At 42.4% G+C, this 14,738-nt stretch overlaps 1 protein-coding gene across 4 annotated transcripts in view; it reads right to left on the bottom strand.

Moving 5' to 3' along the window:
• Positions 1-1,883: 1,883 nt before the first annotated feature.
• Positions 1,884-14,738, bottom strand: part of LOC137641610 (prostaglandin reductase 1-like) — a 581,256-nt gene continuing 568,401 nt past the window's right edge. For all 4 annotated transcript variants that reach the window (XM_068374336.1, XM_068374339.1, XM_068374338.1 and 1 more), the window contains exon 9: positions 1,884-2,402. In XM_068374336.1, the coding sequence (XP_068230437.1) occupies positions 2,292-2,402 (111 nt within the window). In that variant the 3' untranslated portion in view covers positions 1,884-2,291. The remainder of the gene's footprint in view (positions 2,403-14,738) is intronic.

Here is a 14,738-nt window from a genome sequence, read left to right as displayed (position 1 = left end):
GAAATGGCATGAGACCCTGCAGGAGGTTTAAAAGTACCCTTGTGTTCACCAGCGAGATGCACTTGCTTGTTCTTAAATGCGAGCTGCCATTGCGCCTGAACGCTAGAACTTGCCGGTGCTTCTACAAGAGAGGTAGACGCCCGATGTGGGGTCCCAAAGGGGACCACACTAGCGAGACTCGTAAAGACTTGTGGTAACTTTAAGGCAAGGTGGGAAGGGGCTATGACTACAGGGTGTATTTGTCCACAATTACCAGAGCTATGAAGAGCTAGAAAGAGGCATTGACTAGTCGAATACTTGCTTCCAAGGCACTCCAGAGGCGACCACTTTAGTGAGAAGCCCAATCACGATGGCGAGAAGGCTTTCCCTGCTGGGCAAGCCCAGCGTGTGCACTCTGGGGTGATCGCTGGCATGTCTGCAACTCCATGAGAACCTGCCACTAACTCCTCAGATGGGCAAGGATTTGAAGAAGATGCATCAGTACGGGTCACAAGACCTACTGGAGGGACCAACACTCCAGAGGCGAGAGAGGGGAAGCTGTGGCCAACCTATAAAGAGGCAGCTCTGCACTCCTACTGTGCCCCAAGCTTAAGCACCTCTACATGCCATTTCTTTGAGGGCAGTCAAACAGTCATCACACTTGCTCAACCAGGCCCCAGAGAAAGCCAAAAGAAGAGAGACAGCAGGGAGGGAACAAGGTGCCGGAGAAAGAAGTCATGATTTCTTTGACTTCGAGGAAGACCCCTAAGGTGGAGAATCCATTTTAGACTTGGTCTTCAATCACCTACCATACCTCTCCCACTGGGAGAATGACAACGCCCAACACTCTTCGCTTAGGGAGTCTCAAGTGCACGAGTGTCATCTGAATGCAAGATACAGGTTGTGAGGATCATTCTCCCTTCCCAACATAAACGTACCGTTCATCTATGCCGTGACAAACCCACATATTAGCAATCCTCAGAAAATCACGCACACCTGCAAATAAAAATAAAATGTATTAAGTTTAGCCAGAGAAAAGTGGGTTTACAAGAGAGGGTCTTCACTCTACCGAGCCAAAACCAAAAGTGACACTGCACTAGGCGAATGTGTGAACGGGATGGCTGGTCTAAGCCTGGCTAACTAGTGGAGGATCATTAACACCTCATGTTAAAAAGTTTATGGCTAGATTCCAGCTATGCCGGAAACTAATATCCATAGTAAAGGGCAAAATTTTTCTAGATTCCAGCTATGCCGGAAACTAATATCCATAGTAAAGAGCAAAAGTTTTCTATGTGCATAGGAACAAAAGTAACAAACCCTGCTGATCAATTCATTCTTTATACTGATATAGAGACTACTTTGATTACCTGATATTACCAAAAAGTAATTTAATGACCCACTGGCTCACATAGTTAAACTATCATAAGACTGGCCAGGAGTGGCCAGTAAGATTGGTTTCCAAATGAAAATAGAGAGGGGTTGTAAAGAATAAATGAGAAATACTACACAGACACCGGGCTCCCACGATCAAAGGCATGCTATACAGAACTTTTAGTAGCATCTAGGATTCCGAGAAAGGTATGCTACAAGTAGTACCTATCTCAGGAGTGAATCCATTAATAAACATATGTCAATGATAATCCCAACAACCTGTCACTTAATAAAACACACTGATGAATACAAAAAAAACTAAACCTTGAAACAAATTCAACCTTAATGTAAAATGGTATATCTGTGAAGGACTTCAGATGCAAAATGGCTTCAATAATGGAATACTTATAATTGACAAAGCATACAGATAAGCTTAATTGCAAAAAAAAAAAAATAAATCAAGTTCTTCGTCTGATTTTCATGAGTTATAATCTTAACTAAAGTCTTATAGCTTAATGGCACATCTACTTAATGGCACATCTAGTTTTATTAAGTAACACTTGGTACCTGAAAAATAAATCAGATAAAAACACTGGCCTATACTCTGGACTAGACAATGTATGCTCATGACATGAACATTTATATATATCATTAGGATTAAATACAAATTTTTAAACTGAGGTTAAATTAAAATTATCATTCATCTCATAAGATGATAAATCTAAAGAACTAGCAATCTAAGAATGATTCTAACTTCCTGAATAAAAAGTATTTCCGAATAATGGAATATGATTTTGAAGGACAACTTATAACACATCACTTTAAGAGTAACTTAAAATTTAAGTGTAGATGCCACAACATGAACATAACATATTTGTAGTAAAATAGCTGTCATTTTTCTCAGGACATACCTTTCCTTTTATGAAAATATAGAAATCCTTCTAGACCTTTACAATTGCCTTACCAATATTTTCACCAGAAAACAGTCCAATAAAGGCATCGGGTACTTTGTCAAATCCATCGGTTATGGTTTCCCTGTATTTGATTTTGCCCTGAAAAGAGAATGATAATTTGATTCTAGAAAATTCTCTTATCCTAGTTTAGTGGAGCATGCATATTATAATGCTAATACAGTAGACATTGCAGTGTCTTTAAGCTCAATACATAAACAAAATCATGTCTTTAATTTCCTTACATGAGACACTGATTATCTCCTACCACAAAAATATACCATTTATAACAACTTTTAAAAGAGATTTTATATTTTTCCTAGCTATACAAACCTGAGTTCTAAAATAGGGATACAGTCAAATGCTGTCATTCATGGGTTCTATCCTTAATTATTGCTTATTTGCCCATTCACGATTCAGAGAACCTTATAACCTATTGAATAAAAACTCACCTATTCACAGTTTCACAATAATTAGGCTTGTGAGCAGACGTTTTCAAACTGAACATGCTCCTTTACACTTAATCATTTTTGCTCCGTCTCCCTCTCTTCGCAAAACAACAGTCCATCTCTCGCTGACAAATACACGCGACAACTTTAAAGCTAACACGTAAACTATTTAGCGATAAACCCTTTGCATAGTAATTCTAATAATAAAACTGATTAAAAGAAGTTCATACATACATATATAATGGTGATGAAAAACATGAATTTGCATTGGTCAAAAGAAAAGATATTTTCTCTCTTCTTAAAAAATATAAAGATTTTGAAATTGGATTATTATCATCTAATCACTGTTATGTTTGAATAATTTTCTATTAAAAGAATTGTTATTTCAATGAAGAAAAAGAAGGAAATTACAATTTATATAGAATTTACGGTATCGGTAACTTCCTTATTTGTTTACGAAAAAATTTGCACTTTTTTTTTTTTTAAATAAAGCTTTTTTAAAATTACCATCACATGATGTGAAATTTATTCAATAATTATAAACTCAAATGTTGAAAAAAGTTAGTTTGACCCACCAGCTCAAACAGGTAATATTTATTCTCCCCTCCTTACCAAGAGTTCCATTAGTTTGTAAATCAATCACAGCTGTCATCCCTTTTTTTTTTTTTCATTCTGACCAAGGCTAATTTTTAACAAACTGAAGAGGACTGGAAATTTTAGTGGGACATATTTCATGTTCTTACCTTATGCTTTGTTTAAAGAAATTTCTTTTTAAAAAAAATTTAGATTTTTCCCTTGAGAAAAAAAGTTAAAATATTTTTGTGAAACAAATCCATTGAGTCCCTGCTTTGAGACAAGGAAGCAGGTATTCTTATATTACATTACGAATTTCACATCTACGTATTATATCAAACACGCTTGAAAAGTCTTTGTTTATTCTGTTTGCTTATTCAGATTAAAATACTTTTAATTTATCATGCAGGAAGAAACCAAATACATAGTATTATTAAATTGGGCTTAATAAGCGTACAAGCTGGAAAATAATATATACCTTCCAAGAGGGTAGCCTCTTTATGGGCAGAGATAACGCTGGCATTTGCCACATGTGAAGGTGTTCTTGGCTGTGAATGAGGAGATATTTTCAATACTTTGATTGGAGAATCCTTCAAATGAGAGAAATCTCCTTGATTCAGGATAGCTGACAAAGGTATGGTGTTCGCCACTGAGGACGCTCGTGGGAGAGGGTGATCAGTTTGGATAATGTAATTTGTTACTAAAGATACCTGTACAGACTCATGTTCAGGCTGTACTAGGGCTGAAGCCAAAGGATCAGTATCATGAATAAATTCACGTTCACCATGCCAACAAGACAACAAAACATCAGCACATTTCACTAATCGAAAAAAAAAATACAGTATTATGGCTGTCATCCATAGTTACTGGAGTTACAGGGAACTCTGGTAAAGAAGGATCAGAGTCTGAGATCGAGCGTCGAATGAAGAGGCTTACCCTTTTTGCCCTTGAGAGAGGAAGAAGTCTAAGGAGATCTATCTCTCTAAGCCTTTTCTTGGTCCTGACATGATATTTTTCCCACTGAGAGGGTGCCATTCCCTATAAAAATCACTTGATGGAGGAAAAGAACACCTCTTACCACGGCAGTTCGGCATAATGTGTGTGGATCTACCTCGACCCGGCTGATGAATGTTTCACATGAACACCTCTTCAAGGCTGGAAAAAGTCTGCATACTACCTGAAAAACCACTCATAATCACAATACATACTGAAACGGAAAAGAGCACTCTGTAATCCAGCATGGAGTCGTGACCATAGCTTAGGAGAACCGTCAGTGACAGCAACCAGGAGAAAGAGCCAGCCTTAGACAGTGCTAACCAAGTGTGGAAATATGGCTGGTAACCATATACAGGTTGGTTCCAAGAGAGGCAACTTAAAGCGAAAAACAACTGAAGGCAAATTTACTTAACACTTGGCTAAACCATAAATAATCTTTCCCAGTTCTGTACTCTATTTATAAATGCAATTTGAATAATATATGGTTAATAAGAATCTATTCTAACCTAACAAACATATTAATTTCTAATGTAGTACAGAAAAAAGTAATCTCAATTTATAAATAAACGTACATACATACTTGTAAATGTAGATGTTTACAACCTTGAATGTTTACAGTACATTGCAGGCTCTTTATTTGTGAATGTAGTTTGCTCTAAGACAGTTTAAAATAAAATTATTTTGTAAGGTAAAATAGCAAAGATATAAAATTATTTTGCATTAGTATGAAATAAACTAGTTTATAAAATTTACCAATACAATAGAACCTTGCAGAAACGGACTGTTACTATGGATTTCCGATACACCAAACTAAATTCAGATAACTAGAGTAGCATTCAATTGGCAAAGGTCACCATAAGAAGTAAATAGTTCTGAGATCTTTATATTTATTTAAATAAAAGTAATAAAATTATTTTTAGCCCATTCATTATTGGTATATCTTCATTATAAAAAGTTCATTCATGGAATATTTCTATATAAATGAAATTAACTTTTTTTTTCCATGCTAGCCCATATCAGAACAAGTGAACACACACAGCTACTCTTGCCATCAGCTGATTTCAAGCAACAACTCTCGAGGATATGCCCACATACAAATAACCAGTAGTATTCTTAACAGTATAAATGTAAAGATTATGTTATTACAGATGCCGTTTTACTTACTGTACTCTTAGAAATTCAAAATAAATGAAATAAAGCTGTTTCCACATCATATTTACCCTACATATGATGCCCAAAAGGATAACATAACAAATGCATTTATGCATCCAATTGATAACTAATGACACTATAGCTTTCAGTAAACTGTATGTAAGCTATGACAGTCCATAACGTATAACATCAACATTTGTGCAATATTCATTATAATATTCTTTGAATAAGTTTGGAAACTGAATATTAAAACTCAGTTGAAAACCTGTAAATATTGTCAGCTGATTCAAGCTATCTCTATTAATAATATGCGCACACATAAATAAAAATGATTCTTAATATAATTTCCAAATTTATTCAAACTATCTTATAAATACAGAAGTTTCTCTAACTATCCCTTGGATGTATAAATACGTTCGTTCGTTCATTGGGATTGGTGATGAAACGTAAACACAAAATGGTTTCCCTTTGGACATCATACATACATACATACATACATATACCAAGGCACTTCCCCCAATTTTGGGGGGTAGCCGACATCAACAAATGAAACAAAAACAAAAAAGGGGACCTCTACTCTCTACGTTCCTCCCAGCCTAACAAGGGACTGAACCGAGTTCAGCTGGTACTACTAGGGTGCCACAGCCCACCCTCCCCCGTTATCCACCACAAATGAAGCTTCATAATTGAATTTCTAAGGATACATTAAGTAAAATGAAATTGTAATAACATGTTTACATAACCAAACCCTAACCTAACCTAACAGATGGTTTTATGATTTATCGGTCTTTTTATATTAGAGAAATGAGATAAATTAAAATCCATCTTCCTTTTCCACATGGACTAATCTAAAGATCACTTTATGCATGGATATATGCAATGCTTATATTTTTTTTACTTATTCATTTACAAATAAAGTATTGTATAAAATATTTTATGATTTTCTTTGACTTGAATATAAGTAAAGCAGTAGCAGTAGTTCCCTGATTACTCGCTAGTGTTTTCGGCGGCATGACAAAAAAATACGGGCGCATAGCAAAAAATAAAAGGGGGAGAAGCAAAATTCTCCACAAGAAAAAGGCACTGTACTCAACTTAAAGGGCCCAGCCAAAATGCCAATATATGGGGTATAGGAAGAAAAACAAAAAATCTTGAAAAAAAATTCAGAGCTTTGTATGGCAACGGAGAATGCATATACGAAATATTTTGTCAAAATTCAGTAACTCAATAAACCAAAAACATTGTTCCCTACAAGAAAATGCAGTATTTCTTCTGCTATCGTAAATTTTGATAATTACATTTTAATGTAAAATAAATTGTGAACAATGGCATCTGTATAGATTCCATGAGTCACAAGACGATGTATCACACAGTAAATTACACCCATCGCCCTTCAGTCCTACAACAAACCTCATTGAGTGTACGTGTTCGTGTTTAACCTCTGACATTTACTCGGTTTTACGTCTGCTTTTCTCGTTTTCGGCAAGAATTTCATCATTTCAAAGAGGAAAATACAATTTCAACATCTCGCTAACATAAGGAAGAAGAATATTCACTCTAATATGAGTTCATTAGTGGGTAATATCGGCGAAATTAGCGGAGTTAGTGAAGGAGAGAGATGATAAAGGAGCGACCATCTGGACTAAAGAAACAAGGTATTGAGCAAAGGGATCTTCATTTATAATTAAATTATGAAAAATAACTTTGTTTTGGTTTATTAATATCCAAAAAGGAACATAAAATTCATATTCATGATTTATTAATATCGTCTTTGTAAAAATACTCTTTGAATGCCCGTATCTCAAAACTGTACTTTTTGGGCTCAAGCCATGTCGTCCTGATGGAAGTTCCTATAGGGTAGCTTCCTTGGGTATATTACAACTACGGCGATATTCCCAGAGAATTTACCTTAAGGTACCCAGAATTCTAACTCCTGGAGCGAATATCCCTAATAAAAGAACCAGGGATATCGCGAAATATCAGAGGACGTATTCTTGACACGCCACATGGCAATCTGCACCCCGAACAGAGATAACACTTCGAAGGGGTCAATTGGCAAGAAAACGAAAACGAGAAAGAAAAAGGAGAGCCGCTCGCAAGGCTCTCTCTTCTCCCGTTTCGTAAGCGTGCATTGCGCCGATCCTGGCGCCATCTGTATTCCTTTTTGCGTAGCTTAACAACTTGGTGTTTTTTCCTGTGTTTCTCGCAAAATCTTGGATTTAATCAAGTTATTATGCTTTCTCCAACTTCGTCTGCCTCTGATAAGTTGAGTATTATTTCTTTTATGTATAAATGTAGGCTCTTGGTAAATTTTTAAAGTGATTAATAGTAATAATCGTTGTTACAAGAGCCGTTGCCTACCGGAGGCGTCCTGGACGCTGTCGCTCGCTAGGTATGAGTTTTAGTTAGCCAGAGCGACGTTCCCGGCTGTTTTGCTTTAATAATTTTAGCTGTTTAGCATTACATAGGATTTCCTTATTCGATGCTGTTAGTATTATTTGTCTTGGCGAAGTATTCGCCAATTCTGGCCTACGCTAGACCGTGTAGCCTAGTCGTTTGGCCCTAGTACTTTCCTGCATGATTTTTGGATTTCCGAGTGTTTTAAAATTTTATTGAAGCTTTAGGCAGTTTTATACATTCACGATTATATTGATTTTTTCCAAGATAGTATACGAGTGAGTTTCGGTGATTTAGGTAATCGATTCTCTTGGCGCCTAGGCTAAGTTGCCTATGGGGCCTTAGTATACTTTCTCATACTCCCCGGTTGCTCTCTTTTCTTCGGAGAAGGTGTGCAATCCCTTTCCCTCTGTTTAAGCCTTGGGCTTAACCCTAGTGGTTTATCTGAATTAACTTTCGATACAACTATATTAGGGTGTTACTGTTCCTTCCTGTTCCAGTAAGTCTGGCTTCAGAGAGGGGGCAGAACATCAGAGTTCTTAGTCTGAGTCTGTGTTTGTCTGGCTTGGGGTTGAGACTCCCTCGCTAGTCTGACGCAGACATAGGAGGCTTAGCCTCCTTAGGTCACTTCCGAAGGTTTCTGTACGAGATGATTCCTTCTTCTTGTGATTTAGCAGACTAGTCCTTGTTGCTGTTCTCGGTGGCGAGGATAAGATCCTTTCCCTGGGAATAGCAACACCTTCCTTGCTTTGGTTCAGTGGGGGTTGGCAAGTATTGCTGGCCTCCCTCCTCGGATCTCCCTTAGGCTAAGATGAGTTTTCTTGGCTGCGGGTGATTCATTACTAAAGCAAGGTTGGTAGGACCCTCTTCGTCCCTTCCCCCTTTTCTCTGTAATGGCGTAGCCGTTACAGTACTGTCCGTCATTCTACATCTGTACCTAGCATAGGTTAGGATGTGGAGTTGACTCAGTCCCTTGCCGGCCGGCAGAGTGCGCCGGCCGGCAAAGGTCTTCTGCTTTGAGTGCTGCCCGGACCTCCCTTGGTCCCTCATCCATGTCTGTCTGTAGAGCCAGACGGCATTGGTCAGGAAGCCTGAATTAGATTCTCCCCTTCCTTATGTGCACTCTTTCGGGTTACCGGGCTTTGAGGTAGTACACTCTCTTATCCCGGCATCCATTCTGTTTTCTTCTAGTGTTGTACCCTGGCCGGCTGCCGGCCTATGTGGCCGGCTGCCGGCCTATGTGGCCGGCAGCCGGGCAGTCGGAGTTCTCTGGTTCTTTTGCTGCCGGCCGGCATCGGTTGTATCCCTTTGCCGGACGGCTATTGTCACGCCTTTGTCTGCCGGTCGCTACGAGCGGTGGCCGGCAGCCGGGTGCTACCTTGTGTAGTTGCCGGCCGGCACATGCATTTGAACCAGCGTTCTGCCGCCTTACAGCTGTTAAGTAGTATACTTTAAAGCTAGTTATGGTGAGTTCCGGCAGGCAAGTGTCGGCCGGCACATTACCTTCTATACTGTACCAGTATTCTTCAGTATAGCATATACTGTAGGGAGAAAACTATAGTATAGTATTGTTACAACACTGTGTTTTCTAACACTTTTGTGTTGTCTTGCACAGCCCTTTGGTGTTGCCTTACAAATAAGAAAGTGAGTTCTTTCTTGTCTACTATCCGGTATTTTAAAATCATACCTTAGGTGTGAGCTACACCTGTTTCCTCTGGAAATTTTTTCATTGGTTGCTCTAGGACAGATTAACCATACGATTTTATTATCTGGAAGGTTGCAACAATTGACTGTGCGGGAAACACAAGTGTGTCTCTTTCCTTTCTGTTTTGTTATGCTAAACTGTGCATATCCAGTGATACGTAGTTCACTTGATACTCATGGAAATTTCTTCTCTTTACAGGAGGACCATCCGAAGTGCGGAAGTGTTTTCTGCAACGTCCGCAGCAAGAACTTCTGCGGACATGAGTTATGTAGGAGGCCCGCAGCATGCGCTGTCTCCAAGGGTGATCTCCGGTATTGGGACCCTCAGGTATGTACCGTGTGCACTAACCTGGTTGCTGAGGCTTTTGATTCCCCTAGGACGGCGGAGTCAAGGGATATAGCAAGGGAGAAGCTTCGTACCTGGGTAAGGGGTTTCCAGAAGAACACCTCGGGACCTTATCTTCCAAGTGAGAAGATGAGGGCATACCTTTTCCCCAGGGCATCAGCTGATGCAGTGATTCCCCAGCCTCAAGAGGAGATTCCCCTAGTTCAGATCCCGGTGGATGCTGAAGTCGCGGTAGCCTTGCAGGACATCCAGTTGGACGACAGGATGTCGGACGTGTCCGAGCGTCTGGAGGAAGACCTCCTGGCAGAAGGCCAGGATGAAGATCAAGCTCCAGACATTGTAGAGGAAGAGGTCGACGAGGTGTCGGCTGCTCCGGTTCAGGTCCCTGAACCTATTCCCTCAACATCGTCCGCTCTCCCAGTAGAGCTGGGACAGGCCCTCTCCTCCATTGTTGGAATGATCCAACAGATGCAGGAGAATAATGAGAAGGCGGCTGCAATGGAACTGCAGATGCGGAGGCTTGCAGCATCACGTGGGCCCCAGAAGAGGCTCAACGTGAAAGACCTTCCCTTGTGCTCAGATGCTAACCCGTGGAGATATGCTGAGCACATGCCGATGACGATCGGAAAGATCGTCATGTCGGATAAGTTGGGTTCAGTTCCCCTAGAGGAGGTGGAATTCTGGCCCAGCAAAGGGTCATATCCGGACTGTTATGTCCGTTTGAGGAAGGAACCAGCTTCAAAGGAGGAGACAGAGCCAAAGGAGGTCATAGTGATGGACCATGTTAAGGCTCAAGCTTTGCTTTCATCCTCGATGAAAGAGAGGGGCTTCACGAACTCAAAGGTGGCTGCATCGAGTAAGAAGCACCCTTCCTTTGTGTCCTCTCCTGCTAGAGCCTTCCCCTTTTTGCAGAAAGGGTTTGCGGCTGTGTTAAAAGCAGTCGAGGCTGGCAAGCCATGCCCCTCCTTGTCGCTGGCCCTACCTATGGACCAAAAGGACTGGAAGGACGTCCATCTTACCTTCTCAGTCGGGAAGTTGGAGGCTGATATTGCCAGACGTCAGTTCGGTGAGAACCTCCCTAAGCTGTCTGACTTTCTTTTGCGGAGGGAGCTCGAGACGAAAGAAAGACTGGCTGCCTCAATGTCTCTTCAGACCACTCTTGAGACGATGGCAAGTGACCCCAAGGTCCATGAGATGTTCATGGTAGTGGCCAAGACTCATCTGGCCACAGTGACGAAGGATCTTTACAGCTTCGTCAGGGCGAGGAGAGCTTGTAGGGAGTTTGTGTTCGCCTCGGCTGCGGTGAGGCACGAGCCAAGGAAACTAATCTCCTCCAACATTTGGGGCAAAGACCTTTTCCCTAGCGAATCGGTCAAGGAGGTTGTTGATAAGGCCGCCACGGAGAATAGGAACCTTCTCCAGAAGTGGGGTCTGTCTATCAAGAGAAAGTCTTCCCCGGATGAGGGTCCCCAACCAAAGAGGAAGACTAAGAGGACTAGGCTACCCTCTCGGCCAGCCAAGCCATTTAGACAGCAACAGCAACAGCAATTGCCTATGCCTTCAGTGCCCCAGATGGTGGCCCAAACCCCGACCACATTCCAGTGGGTACCCCAAGCCGTGTCGACACAGTCCCCGGCATTCAACCCAACGTTCGAAGGGCAGTCAACTTCCTTTCGAGCAAAGCCTAGAGGAGCAGCCAGAGGCTCGTCTAGGCGCCCCTCAAGGGGAAGGGGATTCAGGGGTGGTCGCGGTCAGGGAGGCAAGACCTCAGGACAGCAGTCCAAGTGAGAGGATACTGGTAGGAGGGAGACTTCAGAATTTTCGGGATCGGTGGACCTTCGATCCCTGGGCCCACAGCCTACTCAAGAATGGACTGGGCTGGAGCTGGTACAGCACTCCACCCCCGTGCCCTCGGTTTTTCCAACACTCCACCCCCGTTCTGGAGGAGTACATCCAAGAACTGATGGAGAAAAAAGTGATCCGAAGGGTAAAGTCCATCAAATTCCAAGGGAGGCTGTTTTGTGTTCCCAAGAAGGACTCGGAAAAACTCAGAGTCATTCTGGACTTGTCGCCACTCAACAAGTTCATAGTGAACTGCAAGTTCAAGATGCTAACACTGCAACACACAAGGACCTTACTGCCCAAGAGGGCATTTACCGTCTCCATAGATTTGTCAGACGCCTATTGGCACGTTCCAATCAATCGTCGACTCTCCCCCTACCTAGGGTTCAAGCTACAACGAAGACTATACGCTTTCAGAGCCATGCCATTCGGGCTAAATATAGCCCCAAGGATCTTCACGAAGCTTGCGAGCGTAGCTCTCAAACAATTACGCCTAAAGGGAATTCAGGTGGTAGCCTACCTGGACTGGCTGGTGTGGGCAGCATCCAAGACAGAATGCTTGCAAGCTTCCCTGCAGGTGATCCAGTTCCTAGAGTATCTAGGCTTCAAGATCAACAGAAAAAAGTCTCGACTTTCTCCATCTCAAAAGTTCCAGTGGTTGGGAATCCATTGGGACCTAATGTCACACCAATTCTCCATCCCGGCGAAGAAAAGGAAGGAGATAGCTGGTTCTGTCAAGAGACTTCTGGATTCCGAAAGGATATCAAGACGCGAACAGGAGAGAGTACTGGGTTCTCTCCAGTTTGCTTCGGTAACAGACCCGGTGCTAAGAGCACAGCTAAAGGATGCAACCGGAGTTTGGAGAAGTTATGCATCAAACGCGCGAAGAGATCTGAGAAGACCAGTTCTGCTTCGTCTACGTACTCTTCTCAGGCCTTGGTCCCAAGCCAGACAACAAAAGAAGTCGGTACTACTTCAGCCACCTCCCCCGTCGGTGACTATTCACACAGACGCCTCGAAGGAGGGGTGGGGAGGTCATTCTCATCGGAAGAAGGCCCAAGTGACTTGATCCAATCTATTCAAGACATTTCACATAAACTTTCTAGAAGCTATGGCAGTGCTCCTTACCTTGAAGAAAGTCTCCCCGCGTCGCTCGATCCACATAAGGTTGGTGCTGGACAGCGAGGTGATTGTGAGATGCTTGAATCGACAAGGATCAAGGTCGCCACCTCTCAACCAGGTGATGTTGGCCATCTTCCGACTGGCGGAAAAGAAGAAGTGGTACCTGTCGGAAGTTCACCTTCAAGGAGTCCGCAATGTGACAGCGGACGCTCTATCCAGGTTCACACCGATAGAGTCGGAATGGTCCCTAGACGCAGGATCGTTCTCCTTCATCTTGAGTCAAGTCCCAGAACTGCAGATAGACCTCTTTGCGACGAAAGACAACAAGAAGTTGCCCCTGTACGTGTCCCCGTACGAGGACCCCTTGGCAGAAGCAGTGGACGCGATGTCCCTCGACTGGAACAGATGGTCCAGGATTTATCTGTTCCCTCCTCACAACCTTCTGTTGAGGGTCCTCAACAAACTGAGATCCTTCAAGGGAGTAGCGGCAATAGTGGCCCACAAGTGGCCGAACAGCGTGTGGTTCCCTCTGGCATTGGAACTACGGTTGAAGTTTCTACCGCTACCAGATCCAGTTCTGACCCAGTGAGTCCAGAAGTCGACTGTCTGCGTTCATTACAGAAAACCCGGACCCTGCAGCTCATGATTTTCTCTCCCTAGCGGTGAGAAAGCGTTTCGGGATTTCGAAAGACAGCATAGACTTCCTAGAGGAATATAAGTGCAAATCTACTAGAAGGCAATATGAGTCATCTTGGAGAAAATGGGTGGCCTTTGTCAAGGCGAAGAATCCGCAGGAGATCTCGACGGACTTCTGCTTATCTTTCTTCATCCACCTCCATGGTCAAGGGTTGGCAGCTAACACGATTTCTACGTGTAAGTCTGCTTTGACAAGACCCATTCTATATGCCTTCCAGGTCGACCTCGCTAACGAGATCTTTTATAAAGTTCCGAAAGCCTGCGCTAGGCTCAGACCTTCAGCACCTCCAAAGCCCATTTCATGGTCTTTAGATAAAGTTCTTCATTTCGCTTCACTGTTGAACAATGAGGAGTGTGCGTTAAAGGATTTGACCCAAAAAGTTATTTTCCTATTCGCACTCGCGTCCGGGGCCAGGGTTAGTGAGATTGTAGCCCTCTCGAGAGAGGAAGGTCGTGTTCAGTTCTTGGATGGGGGAGAGCTGAACCTGTTTCCGGATCCTACGTTTCTCGCCAAGAACGAGTTACCCACCAACAGGTGGGGTCCCTGGAGAATCTGCCCTCTGAAAGAAGATGCATCTCTATGTCCAGTAGAATGCCTAAAGGTCTATCTTCATAGAACTTCAGACTTCTAGGGTGGTCAACTATTCAGGGGAGAAACATCAGGCTCAAATTTATCACTGAAACAACTCAGGGCGAAAATCACATATTTTATTCGCAGAGCGGATCCTGACAGTACACCCGCAGGTCACGATCCGAGGAAAGTTGCCTCATCCTTAAATTTCTTTAATTGTATGGATTTTGAACATCTTCGTTCATACACTGGCTGGAAGTCTTCCAGAGTGTTCTTTCGTCACTATGCGAAGCAAGTGGAGCAACTAAAGAGGTCTGTGGTAGCAGTGGGTTGCGTCGTTAACCCTGCTGTTTAACTCTGCGAGGAACAGTGGATTTAATTGGGACGATCAATTCCAGGGTGAGTGTGTAGTTACATACTGTGCTACAAACTAAGTGTGAGGGCACCGGGTTGCCCACGTTGACTGTTCCACTTTCAAAGGTGAACCTAGCATAAGTGCAGACATGTGTGCCGAGCGTTTCTAACGCTAATGTGACTGATTAGTAATACAGACTTTTATAACTTTGATACCTTGGTATGTTAAAAGTGGC

Source organism: Palaemon carinicauda, chromosome 5 (assembly GCF_036898095.1).
Source record: "Palaemon carinicauda isolate YSFRI2023 chromosome 5, ASM3689809v2, whole genome shotgun sequence".
Lineage (NCBI taxonomy): Eukaryota > Metazoa > Arthropoda > Malacostraca > Decapoda > Palaemonidae > Palaemon > Palaemon carinicauda.
This window is presented reverse-complemented; position numbering and strand designations above follow the sequence as displayed.